The sequence below is a fragment of the Musa acuminata genome, chromosome BXJ3-8, assembly GCF_036884655.1.
Source record: "Musa acuminata AAA Group cultivar baxijiao chromosome BXJ3-8, Cavendish_Baxijiao_AAA, whole genome shotgun sequence".
In the NCBI taxonomy this organism is placed as follows: domain Eukaryota; kingdom Viridiplantae; phylum Streptophyta; class Magnoliopsida; order Zingiberales; family Musaceae; genus Musa; species Musa acuminata.
The window spans coordinates 31,240,796-31,262,030 of record NC_088356.1 but is presented as its reverse complement, the minus strand read 5'-3'; the positions used below and the strand labels follow the sequence as shown (position 1 = coordinate 31,262,030).

The window sequence follows — 21,235 nt, the reverse complement described above, 5'->3', positions numbered from 1 at the left end:
CCACAGGCATGTTGGGTTGGGTTGGGTAAGGTAATAAGACACTTATTGACAACCCTAGAGATTGATTGTCCTTTTGGGTCATATTTTCAAATCCACCTATCCTTATTGGGGAAACAAAACCAAATTCAAATCAGAAACCATCAAAATAAACCTCAACCCCAAAACCGCACAATAATAAATCAGAATCTAATTTGTTGTTTGTAATGAAACAACTAATAGAAACATCCAAGTCTAGTAAATCAGGATCGAAGGAAACAGGTTTGAATGAAAAAAGAATGTTAAACACCTAATTGTCACACTTATAACATTAATAGACCTACCATCTTGAACTAAAAAAAAAAGAGAGACCCGACAGTCCATAACATATAACAAAAGCCTTGAACTAAAGAAAGAGATACCTGATTTTGCAACTTAGGTTCAAAAGCAGAGGCCGCAAGTCCTTTGGGAGAGATTTACGAGCCCAATTACTTGAAATTGAATGATTGTTCTCTCACCTCAAGAATATTACAAATCTCATGCTTAATATTAGTATAAATAAGACACCGAAAGAAGATTTTTTTTATTATTTTTAAGAAATTAATCCTTTGATTCATTAGAAATTATAAATTTTAAAAATATCAATGATAGCTTGGCAAGATCTTTTAATAACTCTAAAACATAGTAAAATGGCATCAACATATATCAAATGGGATATTCAAACTCTATGTTTAAAATGAAAAAGATTTAAGTTTTTAAAAATCATCAACCTAGTTAAGTATAAGCAATTAAGAGACCAAAATATATAGATAGGGGATTAAGGAAGGTTCCCCATTAATGATACAAGAGAAATCGGGGAGAAAATACAAGATATAATCCAAGAGATAAATTTATCGAAGAAACTTTACTATCTTTAAAATGTTCATAATAGTCTCCCATGACAATATATCGTAAGCTGATTTTAAATTAATTTTTAACAGAATAAAAAGATTCTTTTCGTCGGAATCATAACATAAAAAGAACGAACAATCTCCAAGAGGACAATAAGGATATTATAAATTAATTTTTAACAGAAGAAAAAGATTCTTTCCGTTAGAATCATAATATAAAAAGAATGAACAATCTCCGGGAGGACAATAAGGATATTATCTCGGATGCCTCTATCAAAAATGAAAACAAATTACACATTTAAGATAAGATAGGTTTAAGCATATTAGCAATCATCTTAATGAAAATCTTATAACAAAAATCATTTAGGAATAACAACAAAGTGGGTGTTAGCTCAATCAGTAAGCTAATCAGTAATAGTATTCCAGCCACTCATGTAAAACTCAATTGTGAAAGCACTAGGACGAACGTTTTTTCATATCCCAAGGAATAGCATCCATCCCAAGCTTCTTGCCTTCAAAAAAAAATTGACAAGGGAATCACTAGCTTGGTGATCTCACATTGGTCAACAAAGGCCTCGGTGGTCTCACATTGGTCAACCATTAATTCATTATTATTAAGTTTAAGACATGGGATACAATTAATTCTTCTAATAAAAATCAGATTTTGATAATACTTGGTATTTCGATCATCGTCAGTGATCCATTTGATTAGCTAAAGCCCAACTTCTAAAATTCGTCCGTATAAGCAAAAGCTTGAATATGATTATGAGAACAGGAGAGTTGAGATTCCTCAGCCTCAAAGAGACCCACCCAACTAACCCTCCTTAGCTTCAAGATCATTAATCTACGAGGAAACTAGAGTGACCTTATCCTCTTACTTACCCCCCAAACATGACTATAGTTCCACTTAGAATACATGATGTAGGGGCTTTAAATTAGAAGAAAAATCACACTGATCACAAGAGATAAGTTGGTTCCACTTCAAAGAGAACCATGGCGATTGCCAAATCCCCGCAGCGGGCGTGCAGGTTGATCAGAGCGTTCCTTAACAAGGCATCCGACTCGGACCCGAGCTTCACGCGCGCAGCGTGGAACAACGCCCCCGCGGTCGCCGACGACAGCTTGGCGCACGCCTTGAACGGGAAGAGGGACGCGGCCTGCGAGCGGCGCAGCGGATCATGGTGTTCCACATGAACAGGTCAGGCTTCGCTGTGTGCGCGAACGACTTGCAGGCATACTCCATGATGCCGTGGCCATGGAAAGAGGAGGCGGCCAAGAGCAAGAGCAAGCCGAGGGCCGGTACGTCGGAGTTAGCCTGGACGACCAAGAGCGCGTGAACTCGATTTAGTTCTCGGAAGCTTCGGCGCACCGCCGTCCACCGGATCATGCATGGACTTTGCCCTCGCTGCACACTACAATCTCGCAGCTCAACGTCACAAACTCCACATGGAAGTCCACAAGAAGATTGTGAGCGATGATACACAAGTTTCTCTCAATGCATCATGTTATAGGAGATCTATTCGAGTAGTTCGTCGCGTGAGAAAGTAAAATAATAGATGCGTGGACATCACGGCAATATAATTCGAATATGTTGAACTTGCTCGATCTTTGCTTTCACGTGTTGTGATTGTAGTGGTGGAAGAAGATTAATCCCATGGCAATTTGGCATGTAGTCACCAACATGTAGCTGAGGTACATAAAAAAGGCCAAATGAACTACAATGCATGATATGGATATATGAATGGATGTCTTCTTATAACAAGGGGACCAATTGATTCATCTTACTCACCAAGACACCACAATGCATTTGTTTCCTCGTGTCACCAAGACTACATAAATTAAATGATTTTTTTCTTCTTTTTTTTTACATATTTAAAGCAATACATATGTGAACATACTGCAATTCTCCCTGTCTACCTACAAATTTACAAATGTAAAAACCTCCTACAAATTTAAAGCCCCAAGCTCATAAAACATGTAACATAACAAACCTTCCATTGCAAAGACATCTAATCTCCACAAGGCAAAGCACAGCACCGATGCTTTTAACTCATTGATTTAGATTTGCAAGACCCAATCTATGAAAGGTCATCCTTACAAGTTCCCACAGCATTTTTTAGCATTTTTTGGAAAAAAAAAAAAAAAAAAGAAGAAAAATAATCAACTGTGATTACTGCATTTCCACCTATTATACTTATGTACAAATCTGCAAATAATGTATAAAGAAAACTTAAGCCGAGGCATGTACCAACGGTCGTAAAACCATTTTGAAGACCAAGTAGGATCACTGGAGAAAACTGGGAAGAGAGAACCTAACCTAGGAGTGAATACACAGATATCTGCCAAAGGCATTGTTGAAACTTTCGGCATCTTTTATCATCTGTGGCTAAGCTGCTAATACAAGAACTTTGATGGTCCCCTGGCTATTGGCTGCCAACATTGTAGGACTGTCACTCTTCCAACAAACAGCACTAATAAAATACAAACCAGCATCATCTTCCGCATCATCAAGATCCCATGATCCAAATTTGTGTCGTGCGGCTGGCGTCAAGATAGCCTGCAATTATAAGTGTTGGTTTTTGAGATCTGATGGCAAAGGACAGATGCAGCAGAGTGAAAAGGACCAGACTAACGATTGTGTAGGGAATATTGGGACTATGTTTGGACAGTCAAAACCAGCATAGCCAGTTTGGCTCACCTTATGGTACACACAAACCTCGTTTGTCTCACTGCCACAAGCAATGTACTCGTTGTTCACTGTCAAGCCCACAAAATTTTTCTCATTTGTGTGTCCTACAAAAGTGCGCACCTGAATGAATCATTAAATAGAGGACAAAAGTCATTAGGCAGGTACTGATCCATGTTCTCTCAAAATCATTATTACAGGAAACCAGGAAGCATTCAGCCAAGCAAACAACATAAAAGCAGCTTCATAGATTTATATGGAAGAATATATACACACATATTAGAGGAGGCCTATAAAATCATGACGGTTACTTGAGAGATGGATCATAGAACATATGAAAGATAATTATCAACAAATTGCATGCATAATGATCAAGGTTATCATAAGGAACAGTATAAGAGTCAAATTTCAACTTCAACTGTTACCACCCATACCAAGGCTGTACTGGGTGGTACACCTTGTACTACTGGTTTGTAGCTGGTCCGTGAACCGAGTAGCAGCCAGACCAGTAAATATTGGTTGTACTATACCATTTCGGTCAAAATTGCAGTCCTTGGTCTTTAGAAATGTCATTCCTATTGAATGAAATTCTGAAAGGGACAAGTCCATCAAAGATAGAAGACTGATGTAATGGAAACATCTTATCTAACGTACATCACAGTGTATAACCTAGGAGTTCATAAATACAAAAGAAATATTCTTATAAATGTTTATGGCTTGGAGATGTAAGAATCAAAAAGACTACTCGCAACTCCAATGATTATCAGATAACAATAAATTATGAACCAAAAACTGAAGAAGTATACTATCAAAGTTAATAGTCTGGTTTCAAATATCAGTACGTATGTACTTGTCCGACAAAGGACTGGTATCGAGCCATATGATCTGGTACTCCTTGGTATTCTTTTTCTTCTTTTTGGGTGATACCAGACAATACAAGTCAGCATACCCTTCTGAGTTCTGACATACTATACAAGTATGGTAGATTACTGAAACAGGTATCATATCAAGATTTAAATCCTTGGATACAATATTATGAATTTAAATAAGCTACGAGATAAAGGATAATGACAGTAGAACATATCAACATACTGGACATGTGCCATTTACATCCCATAATCGCAATGTACTGTCTGTTGATGCAGATGCAAGCTCATTTGTGGACAAGAACTTCACATATGATACTGCTTTCCAATGCCCCTTGAAGACACAGAGTGGAGAACTAGTGTTTCTCAAATCAAAATAGTGAATTTTATGATCAGCAGAACCAACCTGGAAAAGAGTATTCATAAAATGAAATGACAACAAGCTGAAAAAGGTAAACAAGGGTGATTGAAAACATACTGCAACATGAACGCTAGATCCAGGATTATATTTGACACAACATATATTTGCTTTCATGTCAATATTGATAACACTGGCTTCTTGCTTTGTGGACCACACCTTGACCTAGTTGTCACAAGAAAAATGGAACACATGAAGGATGTCATCAAGACAATATGGTGAATACACCCAAAACACCATCTTGATATAAAGTACCTAATGAAGTCCCTACCCTGATGTCCAATTAATTTTCTGTTAATTAATCATCATGATGAGCTCAAATTAACTGGTGTGCATATGAAGATAAAACATCCATAAACTCAACATAAATTTATCAAAATCAGGAAACAACTTTTAATATGATGCATAGTGCCAATACATCAAAATGTAACAACAACCAAACATAACATAATAGAGAACACACTTGTGACAAGGATAATGTGTATGATGCAACCCCACTATCCCATTCATTTTCTCTCATAAACTCAGGTTGAACTAATTAGCATGTGCTTACTAAGTAAATCCAAACACATATTGCAGGATAGCATGCAAAGTTCTATAGCTCAATTGACACAATGCAAGTGAAAACTGACGACCATCATTATCATCATGATCACCATTGTCATTGTCATCTATTTAAATGCCTCTTCTCATCAAATTCGGTTAACCAAAATACAATTATATAAAACAGGCACATGGATGATCTGATATAATGTTATAACAGGGCATAAAACTCATTCCAAGCATCTGAAGATCAAAATTTCCAGCCAATGCAATAACTTGAAAGCAAAAGTCTAAATTTCCTGTGGAAGTTCATTTCATGCATATGCAATAAATGACCCCATCATCTTATCACAATCCAATCTGGCTGATCTGTGTCAAGATGTGCCAAGGTCACCTAATGTTGACTAATTTTTTGGCCTTACTGCAAAAAATAGGCTGACCAATGCATAACAAAATCTGCCAGTTCAGACTATTTTGGTGACTCGCAAATATGTTATTACTACTAAAGCAGGAAAAGGTAGACACAAGAACAAAAAGAACAGAGAAAGCTCGTTGATTTTGGTGTCTTGCTACACTTGCTGGAAACAATTGAAGGATGGTGGAAGAGAGAAGCGGTGAGGAGGAAGAACGAGAAAAGAGGATAGGAGGGTACGCTTGTCCATCCCCACTACTACATTGCCTACACTTATGAGAGAGAGAGATCAGCGCGAGGAGGGGTGTGCGAGAGAGATCACAGGCTCATGTTACTGCATGTGAGGACCTTTTTTTTATTTTTGTGATATATACAGAAATTAAAACAATTAACTCATTATTTACTTCAAATTTGGTATTTTAACTTTTAGTTTCACTTTGAAATTAAATTTTCACTGAATCTGATCCATCAGAACAATCTGACCAATTCTAGAATCAATCCCAGTCCTGTGAACATTGATCAACAGGAGATAAACCGTTCTTTCCAGTTTCAACTGTAGATTCAGGCATATCAAATGACAACTGATTCAGACAATGTAATGTCTGACAGACAATTCGAACAGCTGAGCAACAATGTAATATGATGAATTTAAAGATTGCAAAAACTTTAAGTAAATTATCGGTTTTCCATATCTATCGACATCACAAACAGTTTCCAATGAATGTTCATTACAACTTCATATCTGAAAACAATAATTCTAAACTAGAGGTTCAGATAAAGGGATCATCTTAAGAAATGGTAAACAGCATATGAAAGGCTATACTTAGTTGAGAATGAGTGCCAACAAAGAAAATGAAAGAGAATCATTAAGTGCTAAAAAATCTTATATTAGTAATTCTTTTGGAGCAATTCTGTTGGTAAAATAGTTTTACTGGGTTAGAAGTTACCTTGCAATCATCACTACCAGAAACTAACATCGATGGTTCTGTCCGTGAAAAATCAACACTCCATGCTCTTTTTTCATGTTCTTCATATTCCATTATGCTCTGGGAAAAAAGAAAAAGAACTCATAAGATTTTTTCCTAGCTCCACCACAAGGTATAAATCATTTACTATTACTGTATCACAGTTCAGAAATTTTCTATAGTGAATCGACGTAGCACCTGGCGAGTGGTTACATCCCAAACAGTTACTATCCCTTCGTAATCACTACTTGCAATAACGTTTTTTGAATACTTGTTCCAACTCAAGCAACTAAGTTTGGACCGAGTGGCCAATTCTACAACAGGGCAATTTACCTCTGATGGCTGATTCAAAACCTGCATATAACAAAATGAACTATAATTGATCAAAATTAAGCATTTACAAGGCCAATGCATTTTAAAGGCAGAAGTACTTGATATAACTTACAGTGGAAAATTCAAATACTTTAATTCGCTTGGAAACACCAGCAGTGGCAAAATACTCATCATCACAATCAAATTCGATGCTGTATCAAAAAAATTTTGTAAGGGGATGCTTCAGATCATATATCAAGAATGAATCAAACAACTGTATAAGAAGTACAACCTCATACGAGTACAAGGGGAGAATGAGAAAGTCCATCTTCAGCAGAGCTGACTGGTCACTTTTGTTGACATTAATTCAGTTCTAGATCTTTATATTTTCATATATTAAGTAATTCATGGGTGTTCTAGCAACCTTTTGTCTCTTAAATATGAGAGTAGAGAAGGATTATGTATATGTGCAATCAAATTTGCTGCTTCAGATTTAATTAAAGAAGGGTGGCATGTAATCCACTTTAGAAAGAGAGGACATCAATCTCCTATATACATTTGTATGGTAAAATTAAAACTTCTGACATAAATAGGTTGTAAGATTCATTTTTTAGCATTTTCACCAACTTGCCAAAGATCATCTGCATTAACTTAATTTTAGAAGATGGGCAGACAGAAAGCACAAAAAAAAGGAGAGCAACAACAATGACAAAGACGGCAATGACAACAAGGTTCGGCTCTTTCTTGGAAATTAAAATCTACATTCAAAGGGTTCAAGCATCCATGTATCATATGGTATGGATCAAGTCATGTTAGGAATAAACAAAAGATAATAAGATCAACATTTATGCCTTACATACCTTGACACAATATTTGCTGAATGAAATAGATCTCCATGTCTAAGTTCCGCAATAACACGCAACCGACTGAGTCAACACAAACATTTGCATCAAAAACGAAACAAAACCCACAAAAGAAAAATAATAACATAAAGAGTTATATTTTGATAACAAGTTCATCATTGCGATGAGTACTAACTTATAGAACATTGATCATTTACCAAGGATTGTTTCTATAACCTGTATTTAGTAAATGTAGTTAGTATAGACTGAAAGTCCTCAAGACCCACATGATAGCCTTCTCTGACTTTGGCATCTACTTTTTCTTTTGGATGATGTGATTGACTAGCTCCAAGACGCCGCTTTTGTAAGTAACATTCTTGAAGCTCTTTAAACTGCAGATTAAAAGAAAAAACTTTAGATATAATGTTCACAAAGAGATTTTAGTAAATAGGAAAGATGAAACAAACAGTTTTACATAACTATAATCTTTTCAAACTTTTTGTGACATTAAAAAAGCAAATGATATTATGCAGGTGTTATAACTATGGACCTAACATGTTGAGGAAATAAAACTGAGGTTTTAACTTTTAAATGCCAATCCAACTCCTGTTTCAAAAATTTATCAGACTAATACAGTACAGATAGACAGAGCAGTGTGCTAACTTGTACTGCTTGGTATCATTGAATAAAATAATGAAAATAAGCATTGTACCAGTATCAAGCTTACTGATCCTATACCAGTATTTGATTGGGCCAGAAAATAATGGGTACTTACCCAGTCCGACTGGCATTTATAACCTTGGCCAAAACATACAAAAAAGAGAACTCATTACAATTAAGTTCAGGGATCCCTTTTGCTAATAAATCCAGGAGCCAGATTAACTTGATTCATACTTGATGCTAACCTAGCAACCAGGGAACTAAAACAAATGTTATGTTAAAGGAAAAGCATTATTTTTTATCCGGTATTAGGAAAATATTTCTGCCCAATCAACACTGACACAAAAGAGAATTTTTTATATTTAGACCATAAACAAAATCCACTCTTCACAATTTCATTATCTGAATGGTAGAGCATCATTTATTTCATATGAAGCTCTTAGAGTCAGTTTGTTGAAGCAAGCGCTCATTACAGTGACAAATGATGCAAGAGCATATGTAACAAATGATGGATTCAAGTAGGGTCTTAAGAGGAATTTGATTGCAAAAAGCTTGAAAAGACTTGGGTATAGGTTGGGATGACTTTCATAGCTTATCCTTATTTTTAGGGGCCACTCTAAATGGACAAATAAGAGTCCAATCTCAGTTCTATTGTTCTCCAAGTGTCCTAGTTTAGGTAAAAGTTGGACTAGGACCATTGTTAAATCCTTAGGAATCAAATTTTGCAAGATGTAGATGTTGTTTCTAGCTACACATGTTTTACTGGTTACAGGTTTGAGAAATATATTGAACTTTTAAAGATGATGTTATGGAACAATAAAAACAATAACAATTTGTAATATATTGGCTATTAGGAGTCGACTGTATGTATCTCTTGCCATCATTGAGCTTTGTAAAAAGTAACCTCCTTAGTTAAATTAAGAATATTTAAATATATATTTATAATTTATAGTAAGATCTTCTTATGTCTCCCTCTACATCTCCTCATATCAATAATATAAATTATCTCATACCTTCAAACTACAAGACCGCCTCTTTAACACATGTCGATATCATATTAAATAATTTTCCCTCATTTTAATTATTCAAATTGCTTTTCTATCCTTCCTAGTAATTCTACACAACCACCTGAACATTCTCATCTCAATGATATAAACTTTATGTGTATGTTGGAGAATTTCTTTCTCTTAATTCTTCATTGTCCTATTTCTTCTTAGTAATTACTTTTTTCTTTTCTTTTTTTTTGCAGAGGGTAAGTGACAAAGGCGGGATTTGAGCTTAGGACCTTGCGATATATTGTCAAAGTCTTTAACAGTTAAGCTAGATAACACCTTCAAATTAGTCATCTATATGATTTTCTCAACTTTTCAGAACAAATGCTTGGCTCTTTTATATTTACAACTAATCTCAATCCATGGGATCAGCTCATATTAAAGCATTATCCTTGTTCGGTTTCAGCCTTAATCGAATTAAATTCTCATGGGAAAAACCATAGTTTCACCCATTGTTTTTTAATTTTGGAACCAGACCTATACTATTGTATCGTGTGTAAGTATGTCAGTACATATCAAGTTTCAAAAAAACCTAGAAAAACTGAAAGATTAAAAAGAATAACTATGTTTTCGGATTCAAGCCCATACAGTGTGGTACAGCTTATACCTTGCTCAAACCATTCAGTTTGCACCACCCATACCACACTGTACCGGATGGTATTAGAAACCTTGATTTCACCTATGCAACATCAAATAGATTGGAGATGCTGGGATCCTCATTCATTGTAATAGTTATAATATTTGCTAAAAAGATTAGTCATAAAAAGGCATCATAAAAGATACTTAATGGTTCTATATGTTTTTGGAGACAAAAGAGAAGGTTAGCACCTTTGTAGATGGATTGAAAAGGATCATTGTCAATAGAAAGTCTTATTATGGCAGTGATTAACACAAATGATGAGTCATGCTAATGCTTTTATCAAGATTATGACTGTCTATGGACTGCTACTAGTAAGTGTGAAAAAGAATCAGAACACATTAACAATTAAGAAAAACAAAAATTTGAGGTAAAAAATGAAAGATCAAGCATGCCAAATGAAGACACATTTTCACTTCTTATCAAATAAATTATAATTGTGAGTGATAAACTGGTACAACAATAAGCTACATAAAATACAAGTACATTTATCAAATAGTTATGAAATACAATATAAATATAAAAGTAGTAGTCTCTAACTACTGAGAAATTATCACCATAGAAGTAGATTCATGTGCACAAGGAGAGTTCCAACTAGAAGAATCATCGAGAACCCTCAAAGGAGATTCAAAACCAGCAACCTGGTCTAAGATGTTGACAATTTCCAATAAAATTTATCAACTTAGCACACTAACCTGTGCTTGAATTTTTCTCTTTCTTGCTATGACTCTTCCTGATTGAATAAGGGAACTTGTTTCAGAACCACTAAAAGCATCTTTTCTTTGGTGCTCTTGATGGTTTAGTTGAGCTGTCACATCATTACTCCTAATCTGTAAATTATCAGAGCCTGTCCTGACAAGAGAGCTTCGAGAATTTCGAGAATTCGAGATAAGTATGCTGTTATGCTGGTCAGCAGTGGGAGCCCACAATTTTGTTGGAATTGGATCATCGAAAAGCATGCGCAATTTGACAGAGTACCTCTCTCTCACCCTGTACAGTTCTGTTCTGTGTTTCTCTACTGCATTTATATCATCTTTGATGAATTGCATGTCAGTTTGAACCTGAAATATGCCGACATGCTTCTATAAGGATTTGTTCACATTGAGATAATTTAGTTGTTATACAAACATCAAAGACAATTCATCCAATCAAAATAAATTTGTTTGAGCTAGTTTTTTATAAGAAAAAACTATACTAATGGAAGTACAAAAAGCCTTCATAACAAGAACAAAACACATTAATATGATCCACCTCATTCAGCTCTTCCAGCTTTTTTTTCCTAAGACTGTGTAAAAAGTCAAGCAAAATTTGCATATTCATCTCAGCCTCTTGTTGCTCCATTCTCCGCTTTTTCTCACTGAGAAGAGACAACAGACCATCAAGCTCCTTAACTGACATTTCACATCCCTGTTTAGAAGAAGAACCATCTAAGTAGAAAGACAACAGCCTATGAGGATGTTATATCACTTTCATGAGCAGCAAAATTCCTGTAATATTAACAGGACAATTGCAATAACTAACAAGATGTACCTATGAATTCTACATCACAGGATTGCAAAATGATCAAAACATCCTCCAAGAAAAAACAGGTTGCTTATTAGTAAGAGTCTACAGAAAATGAGCATATGTATAACATATGATGTCTATTCAAAATTCACACAATGAGTTGTGATGCATACCAGTACCAACCAAATTGTGATGTTAGTAAATATGGTTTCAGAAGCCTCTCATGGAAGCTTAATGCACAATGTCAATCTGAACAAAAAAAAAAAAAAAAATCACACCTTGTTCGGCAATCACTTACCAGAATATGAAGTCCTAAAGTTATCAAACCTAACAAAAAGAAGGAAAAAAAATGTTGAAAGATTTGATAGGTAAAAAGGTAATTTAGTCACAGTTTCTGATGCTACTAAACTGATGGGATGATCAACTGCATTTTCACAGCTGCTCAAGATTCCAATTCAAATAAGTTGACATTTATATTAAATTGATATATGGTTAATTAGGAATATGTTCCGACAGCTTAATAATCAAGCAATTACTTGCCAAGAAAAAGAAATGTATCATTGTGAATGTTCTATGGATGATAAAAGCTAAGAATTAATGTCTCGAGAAGTGCTCCACAGGGCAGTGCCTAGGATCATTAAGGTGCTTAAATGCCTTTTATCATAATATAAGCAGTGGCACAGAACCTGTAAGTTATTTATGCATTAGAAATCAATTATCTGCTCAGGTTATAGTGCACACCAATAACACAGACTTCTTACCTTGCCTGTCTTCTGCTGTATTCTCTACTTTCTTTTCATCAGAGAGGGAAAACTATCAGCCAAATGCAAACATATTTTCACTTGACGAAGTGAAGAAAGAGTATTCCTTGACCCAATTCATGTCAAGCAAGATCAAAGTATCCAATCTAGACTCCTGATCTCATCAACCAAAACATGTGGCAGATGGAAGTGAGGACCAGCAAGTGTTCCACCTGACTTTCTAGACAACATCCTTTAATGCATGAAATTTTACTACTTGATTTCGAATATTACCCCTTGTTTCTACTACTTATCTCTTATAATTTACACTTTTAAATCAATCAACATCTTAATTTAACTAAATGAAATATAGAAACCTATGATGTCTCATTTCTGTAAATATCCAAGATCTACCTTGACAAAAATTACAAAAAAAACATACCAAGTGAAAAGACAGAGTGCTAGGCAAGTGTCCAACAGCTTAGACTCCAAGTGTGGTGAAAATGCAGACGTAAAGGTACATGAACTAATAATGGAATGGTCTCATTATTTCAGAACAATAAGCCAAGACGGAGGAATTGAAATTTAGTAAAAGCAAAAGTTTTCTAGAAGTGATTATTTCCAACAAAATTTTGTTACATTTTATGCCATCCTTGTCTTAAACATTTGCATCCAGTTGGTACATAATCCTAGTAAATTAACAAAGACTTTATTAGGAGCCATTGATGTAATCTTTATGTCCTGGAAGTTGAAGACATCTTCATCGATTTTTAGTTAGATATTTTCAAATTTATAATGGTATTTTGAAGATTAATTTGGATTTTAGAAGAAAAATGAACAAGAAGCAAATTGATGCTCCCTGTTAACACAAACACACACACAATACACATCATTGAGAAGACAATGAAGAGATAGCAAATGAAGAAGGACTAATACTTGAGTTGCTCAAAAGCCATACAAAACCATTTAACCAACAAAAAATGGAGTTGATCAACAAAAAGACAGGAGTGATAATATATAGGGCCTTCAAAAATTGATGATACTTTCAAGTAGTGGAGAATTAGATCAATTATTTGACTAATGAAGGAAATATATTGGACAGCCCTATTACATATAGACAACTTCAGCTGTAGGAGAGAATGAGATACAAAAACTCCATCAGAAATAGTTTCAAAATTTTGCAGACTAATAAACATTTATCAAATCTCATTTAATCCATCAATTTTGCCGAACAATAAACCTTTCAACAATATAAAAATATGAGCTGGATCGTATAATTTTCTGTGATACCTAGACATGCACTGATACATATGTGTGATCGTTTATCTGAAATTAAACAACAAGGTTATTATAAAGCTAAAAACAAATAATCACCAAAATAGAGTAAAGTGACCTCATTCTACTAAAAGGTTATAAGAAAATTTGGCGAATTATATCATGCTGAAACCTTAATAATACAGCATAACTGAGAAAATTTTAGGTCTGAAAAACAAAACAAAGAAATACTCATATATGATGATGAACATAAACAAATATTAAATAATACAAATAGATAAATCAGCAATTATTCAATAACTAACCAAATTATGCATGGAAACATCTGCATGATGGTTACTATTTAGTAGGCATTGACATAACATGTAATATTTAGTGGAGAAAAAAATTGACCTGTTTCAATGCCACACGAAGATGCTCAATAGGTGATGCTGATTTTGCAATTTGACGGACACATTGCTTTTTCAAGAGCTGCGTGTTTAAAGAACAAATATAATAATAAGCTTTACCATGATATTGGCAGCTGAACGACATGATATAAAGCAAGCATAAATACTGGATGAAGATACTCAAGACATTTATTTTAAAATAAAATTGCTCTATGCATTCATTAGATTTGTATGTGGCTCAAAAATACGGATGAAATTTATCATATGATAAACTGAGGAACATGTCTCGCTGTCTACACTGGCATATGATAAACTAAGGAACATGACAGAGCAACTACTAAGTGTGAAACACATACTATAATAACAGCATTCCAAGCTTACCAATGGTTAAGCCAACCAATAAGTAAGTACAAAGGATCATTTGATGCCATTTAGTCATTTCAGCCACAGTTGTTATTGGCAACTACCAAAGAATCTGGGCAACAGCATAGCTGATAAATGAGCTTCAGAAGCATAGGTTATGACCACGTGTCAACAAATTTACTGACATACAATTGCATGAATTCATGCATGTCGAAATCTAAACTATCAATTTATAAACAGTAAATAATTTTTTTGGGTGATTTTATAAAGTTATATATTGCTAAGAGCAGATATAATGATCATTTGTGTCATTGCACATCTCCCAAATTTTCGCCATGTTCATGTTCCTTGCATAGAGTCAAAGCATTTTGTAATGAGAACTTTCCGAGCATAATGTAATTTGACAAGATTTATATCTATAGCTCACTCAAAATTGTCAAGGCATTTCATGTTAGCAAAATTGCCAAAGTTCTAGGCTTCTAGCCTAGGTAGAACATTACATCAGTTGGATCCCTTGCCTAGGATCTTCTATGTTATTTGACCACTACATTCATATACTTTTTATGTCTCCATCAGGATCATGATGTGAAAAATCCCAAAAACAATGTAGTCTTGGTATCAACATTCTTAGTTACAGAAAAGGAATCTAAAGAACAAGTAGTCTTTTAATTGGAGATAGCAGAACCTCAAGTATTTTAACCAGCTAATTGTGAAATTACCTATACTCCTTATTGTGGGTTACATAGTGTGTAGCCTTTTGTTTTTTCTAATCAGATGAATAGACTAGTTTTTAGAAAATGGTATATGCATGACATGCTTCTTCTAGCAATTAAATTTCAAAAAGGATTAAATTATCTAATTAAGCATGTGCCTTAGAGATAATTGAGAAACATAGCCATATACATTCATCCATCATGTTCTTTTGTTTAAATAGTAGGTTTCTTCTGTGAATCAGTCCCAGTGTATATAGATGGATAAAGATGGAGCAAATTGTTATGACATTATCTGCATGCATGGTAATTGATCATCTGAATCTTGATTTGGCTAAATATTATATTATTGGATAAGGTTCTAAGTGGTCACTTGGTCATTATGTAGGAAATGCAATGGCTTTAACTAACAATAACATGTAGCAGTTATGCAGCTCCAACCTTACACCTCTCGAACAAGCTAGCTGTTTAGTACATTGATGAACCAAAAGCAGCCAAACACAAAGTATGCCTTTAAGGCTCGTTTGTTTTCCCATGAAAGAAAAAGAGGAATAAATCCTAGAATTACAGGTGTTATGCCTTCCATCCTCTTCCTAATTAATCTGTTCTAAAGAAATGGTATAATAGCGGATGGGTGTATGCTTGTTAAATTATCTACCCGATGCATGTTTAGACAGAACGTCGTGATAAATGGTTACTCTAATTAGAGGATACATGGGATAATGGAATACCTGGTTAAACCAGATGTGTTGGTCAGTTTTCTGTAAAATTGTCACCAATTCAACAAGAAATTTCACCAGTTGAACAGTTAGAAATTGTGTAAAGCCTTCTCACATATTTCCAACTATCAAAATTACAGCCAACATTTCAGCAAAAAGTTTTCGACATCCACTATCTTCAAAAGAAAATACCCCTATTTATTAAATATTGTCTTACTTTTGCAAAGAACTAGCTTCGTGTTGTAATGAAAATTATAAACCCAACTTCACAAATGGGGTTATGATATGTAGGACTACAAATCAACCAATCAAAAGTGCAGATGATCTTGGCTTGGTTCCTTGCCACAGTTACTTACAGAATGGTGGAAAATATAATTTTATCATGCCATTCAAGCTCATCTTCCGATACTTTTAAGAAATTATAAAATTACACACTGAAGGCTGCTGAACGGTTGAGTCATTTCATTTTCCCACTCTGACCTAATAAGAACATAACTACGTAGAGCACGTCTATGAACCGTTGAAACAACCAACAATTGATCCTTATATATGTGGTTTTCATTTGACGCTCATATAACCATAACACAAATTGAAACCGAAGGTGGAGGGACCCCTGTAGCTAAATCTAGACACGAATTCGACCCTATTATAGAAATGATTGAAGGTAAAGCAAATAAAAATCTAGGAAACAATTGATTGTTCCTCAAACAATGGGATAGATTAACTAATTGTGACAATCAATGAAACAAAATGGCAGCTTCAAGCGGGATTCTAGACAACTAAATATAATTAAGATGGGACGGTAACCTTATTGAGGAGGAAATTGGGGTAGAGGTGACTCTTGGTGAGGTAATTTCCGCAGCAGGGGCAATCGCTCTTATTATTGAGGTGGGTGACGATGCACATGTAGCAGAAGCAGTGGCCGCAGGCCGTCAAGAAGGCATCCTTGATAACCCCCATGCAGATGGGGCAGAGCAGGTCCCTGTCGCGCTCGGCATCCGCCTCCACCGCCGCGCCGTCCCGAGATCCGTCCGGTACCGTCTCCCCCTCGGCGGCCGGAGCCCCGGCCACGTCCGTGGTCTCCGATGACGAAACCGCCAGCGGCGTGACCGAAGCCCCCATCTCGTCCGCCTTCGACACCGACGGCACCAGCACTCCCGCCGACGAGCCGCCCATCGCAGGGGAACGGGAGCAGCAGGAAGAGTAGAGGCGATGATCGGAAAGCGGTGGTGTACGGACCAAAGGAAGCTAGGAAAACATATATGGCCGGTCGCCGGACACCGTTGCCAAATTATTTCAAGAAATTCTTCTACGCGTATTTTACAGACACCCATATATCTACCCGCCTCGTAAATGGCTTGATGGTAGACCCCAGGTGGGTCCCACAGAGCTCGTGTCTTCTTTTAATTGTTCTAGTCTCCGTCAAACCGGTCAACAGATACAAGCACAACAATAACAAAGATAAATTAAAATCATAATAATATGAGATTTACTCCTGGGCTTGAAACAAGTAGTAGTTCATCAACACATGGAAAAGAAATAGATTCTGCCGAATATAAGCGCAAATTCTAATCTACAAGGAAGACAAAAAGAACAAGTGATCCTTCCATCCATCGCCATTTGAGAAAGAGCTTGTGATCGTAAAACGCTAGCACTGTAAATATCTGCAAAATTTAATAACATACATTAAGGGAATATGCCGCTTACTATAGAGTTAAATAGAAAGGGAAAAAAAATAGCTAGAGGAAGAAGGAACATTCATCATATGTCTGACGCAGAGCTCCACTGCTCTCCCAAACTAGTAGTAGAAACATGTTTGAATGAATCGTCCCTTATGCACAAGGAAGTGGGAATATATATATATATATATATATATATATATATATATATATATATATATATATATATATATATATATATATATATGTGTGTGTGTGTGTGTGTTACGGCAGCAGCATCTCTCTTTAAGCAAGTAGAACTAGGAGATCCCCACTGTTTTCCCCAGCAACCACATTACTAGAGAGAATTCGATCATGAACAAGGCATGAAGCCACGCCCTGTCGACGACGAAGCCGAACACCGTGATCCCTGCCCTGTTGTTCTCCAAGTATGTCACTGAATCCAGCAAGAAGAACACCATCAGAATGAGATATAGACATATGATCGAGATGAGTAAGAATTCTTACCCAATGCCTGTCTTTTTTGAAAGGAGATGGTGTTAATGTTGGAAGGCATCATCTTTCTGACATCCCAGACGTCCCCATCCTTGTCATCGTCGTCATCAGACTCGTCGCCGGAGCTGCAGTTTGGCGGAAATGACGTCTCAGGCTCGGCGTCAAAGGACTCGACGGTGGCGCAAGCGTGCCATGTCGCAGCTTGGCTGGTTATTGCCTGCGCCTTGTGTGTGATCTTGGCAGCGCTACGAAGGCATATCAGTAGTCCGGTCACAAGACCGATGGAGCACAACTACAGAAGGAATTGCTATGAGCACATACTGCGGTTGTAGCTGCGACGGTAACGCGACGACGGTCAATGATGAGGAGGACAAGCCTTGGCACTTACAGCGAGCTCGCCGGCGTTGTTGAGGTTGACCACCGCCCGGGGACGGGTGGTGAGAAGCAGCGTCGCGAGCTGGCTGGCGGTGACCAGCAGGAGGCAAGACAAGATGAACGACCGGTACCGGTGGCTGATGATCCTGAGCTGCCGCCGGATCCTCAGGTGTTCCCCGAGCACCGACGCCACATCCGACTCCGGCCCCCCTTCCCTGAACACCGAAGCGAAGTCCTGCAGCCTCAGGATCTGCAGGTGGCACATCAGCCGGAAAAGAACGCACACGAAGAGGAACAGTGACATCCTGTAAATCCAGCTCGCTAGCTCTAGGGCGCACGCCACTACGTCGCCCACCACGACGCTGCCCGCTACCTCGAACGGCACCCGTTCCGATCCCGACGAATACCACCATATCTTATAAGTCACTTCTCCAGCAAAGCACGGCATCACAAATACGGAGAGCAAGCGGAACGAGTGATTGAGCTGATCCATGTAGCCCTCCCGTACCCGCTCGCTAGCTCCGACCAACTTATCGAGAAAGAGGAAACGACGAAGGCCATAGCGACGAACGAAGGCGGAGAGACAAAGATATGAGAGACTAGAGGCGGAGATGAGAGAGAGTTGAACCACCACATCATAAGCGCGACGGGTGGGGGCACAGGAAAAGACAAAGTGGGAGGCAATGGGGACGAATACGCTTAGGAGAAGGAAAATGGACCAGGAGACCACTGCGTGCTTAGCGTCGGACTGGTCAACGCACATCCACCTGAGGCAGAACCGGAAGCTCCTAAGCTCATCGTCAGCGCGGGAGAGGCAACGTGCATACGACACCCTGCTAGATAGCAGTGACTCGGTGGTGCTACTGATAGTCGCTTCTACGACAACGCCTTCTCCCGCCATTAATGGAGCTCCCTCCTCTTGATTGCGCTTGATCAGATCTTTTGCTTCTTCCTCTTAATCCTGCTCCTGGTTCTCATCAATCTATGCACTTTTAACACCTACATAATCTCCTACACCAACGAATCAGGCGAAGAATAAGGAATTGATGGAATGCTCGGCGCACTAATCGGGCTCCTGTTATCTATAACCAGGTACGCCTTAATATGGTGTTGCTCTTCCAGGGTACGTACTCGCTTTGCGTGAGGAATGTTTTAATTGCAGCCGCCGACAAGTTTGGGAAGAGATTTGGTTGATCGTCTCGCAGCGGCTTCCACACGTAAACTATGTATGTGGCATCTCTGTCCCAAGTGCCAACTCATTTCATATATAAAACATCTAAGTTTGGACGATTTTTCTAAAAACAAATTATTAATTTAATTTTTTTTCGAAATGCTCTGATTTTTTTCAAATAGTATTCTGATTCAAAAAAATACCAAACTGTTCATAAAAAAGCACAGTACTTTTCTAGTCCATTACAATGTTTTGATTTATTATATTATTTTGATCACCATAACAAAAATATTGTAAATGAGTTAAATGGTATCAAAACATATTAGAAGCTATTTGATATATTTTACTGGATTCAGATACATATGTATAATAGTTTAAGAATAATATCATCTAAATAGAAATAAAAAGTTAACTTATTATAATATTTTTATTATAAAATCTATTTTGATCCAAATAGATTCAACCAAACCAACTATAAGCCTAAAAATAGAGTATCATAATAATCTGCATATAATAATAATAATAATCAAAGAGACATAATATAATGTCACTTATAGTATTTTTCAATGATGTTTATGATATTTTTATATCTCAATAAAAATATTATAAATATTGTTAAAAAATACTACAAATTAACCAAATGAAAATAATGTAATGGCTCAACTAATTTTGATATAAATAAACTATTATAATCTTTTTGATATTGTATCAATTTGGGTTGCACATAATAATTAATCAAATAAGAGCTAAAACTGATTTTTTTTTTTCACCCTAGTTAGTTGACACTGTACGTAAAGGCATAAATAAAGTGAAATATGATGTCTCATTTTTTTAGGTAAATAATAATTTAAAAATAACTAGTAAAGACAATATAATATGCTGAATTAAATACGAAAATAATCTTTTATGTCAGGATTGAAATCAAATACTTAGATATGATTTAACGATGGATACCTTTTGATATCATCCCAAAAGATCTCTATTTGATCTGCAAAGACATAGGAATTAGATCATTCTTCTCTCTTTCTATTTTTTCATATAACCATCTAGATTTCTGGTTTAGAGAAAAGAGTTGAGAGAGATACTGTAATCATCTATTTATAAGGTTTATGATAAGTAATTAGGAGACTTTTTTTGTATTGACCAATATATTTCATCAGAATGTAATTAGTTATATTATATATATCTTATCCAATTATAAAGATTACAAAATCTAATAGATAAATAATAATAATTTAAAAATAACTGGTAAACCAAAAAATAGATGGTTTAGGTTTACTACTCTTAATGTTGGTTATGATTCTAAGATGTGTTTTATGTTCTTGGGTACAAGTAATCATGCCACAAATGTTTTCGTAGTTCAATTGACTATCTTGCGTGAAATTGTGCACCTTGAAATGGTTAAGTAAATAGAAATTTAAGAAAGTTGATTACTAGGATATAGAAGTATCGAACAACGTATTGTCATTACCGAAGCCACCATCATTAGAATTGTGAACAATGACATGCATTCCTTTGGTCTGCCTGACCCTACTCTCATTCTTGAAATACAAC

The 21,235-nt window shown here is 36.2% G+C and overlaps 2 protein-coding genes across 7 annotated transcripts; both read right to left on the bottom strand.

Moving 5' to 3' along the window:
* Positions 1-3,023: 3,023 nt before the first annotated feature.
* Positions 3,024-17,247, bottom strand: LOC103972879 (E3 ubiquitin-protein ligase COP1). 6 transcript variants are annotated; one of them, XM_018821169.2, is made up of 14 exons: positions 16,769-17,245; positions 14,174-14,251; positions 11,511-11,666; positions 11,238-11,320; positions 10,955-11,123; positions 8,148-8,302; positions 7,929-7,994; positions 7,202-7,280; positions 6,955-7,110; positions 6,739-6,837; positions 4,897-5,001; positions 4,645-4,824; positions 3,565-3,675; positions 3,024-3,423 (listed from the first exon to the last, which is right to left on the bottom strand). In XM_018821169.2, exons 1-14 carry the CDS (start codon positions 17,135-17,137, stop codon positions 3,253-3,255), a joined length of 1,977 nt encoding a protein of 658 aa, XP_018676714.1. In that variant the 5' UTR covers positions 17,138-17,245; the 3' UTR covers positions 3,024-3,252. The 6 variants fall into 6 exon arrangements, 5 of the variants coding, with proteins under 5 accessions (XP_018676714.1, XP_009385534.1, XP_065017600.1 ...); XM_009387259.3 differs by having other exon boundaries at positions 10,955-11,320; XM_065161528.1 differs by lacking the exon at positions 11,511-11,666 and having other exon boundaries at positions 16,769-17,244.
* Positions 17,248-17,939: 692 nt separating this feature from the next.
* LOC135645279 (uncharacterized) lies at positions 17,940-19,405 on the bottom strand. Its single transcript, XM_065163511.1, has 3 exons — positions 18,524-19,405; positions 18,148-18,427; positions 17,940-18,076 (listed from the first exon to the last, which is right to left on the bottom strand). The coding sequence occupies exons 1-3, from the start codon at positions 19,271-19,273 to the stop codon at positions 17,940-17,942; spliced, it is 1,167 nt and encodes a 388-aa protein (XP_065019583.1). The 5' UTR covers positions 19,274-19,405.
* Positions 19,406-21,235: the final 1,830 nt, after the last annotated feature.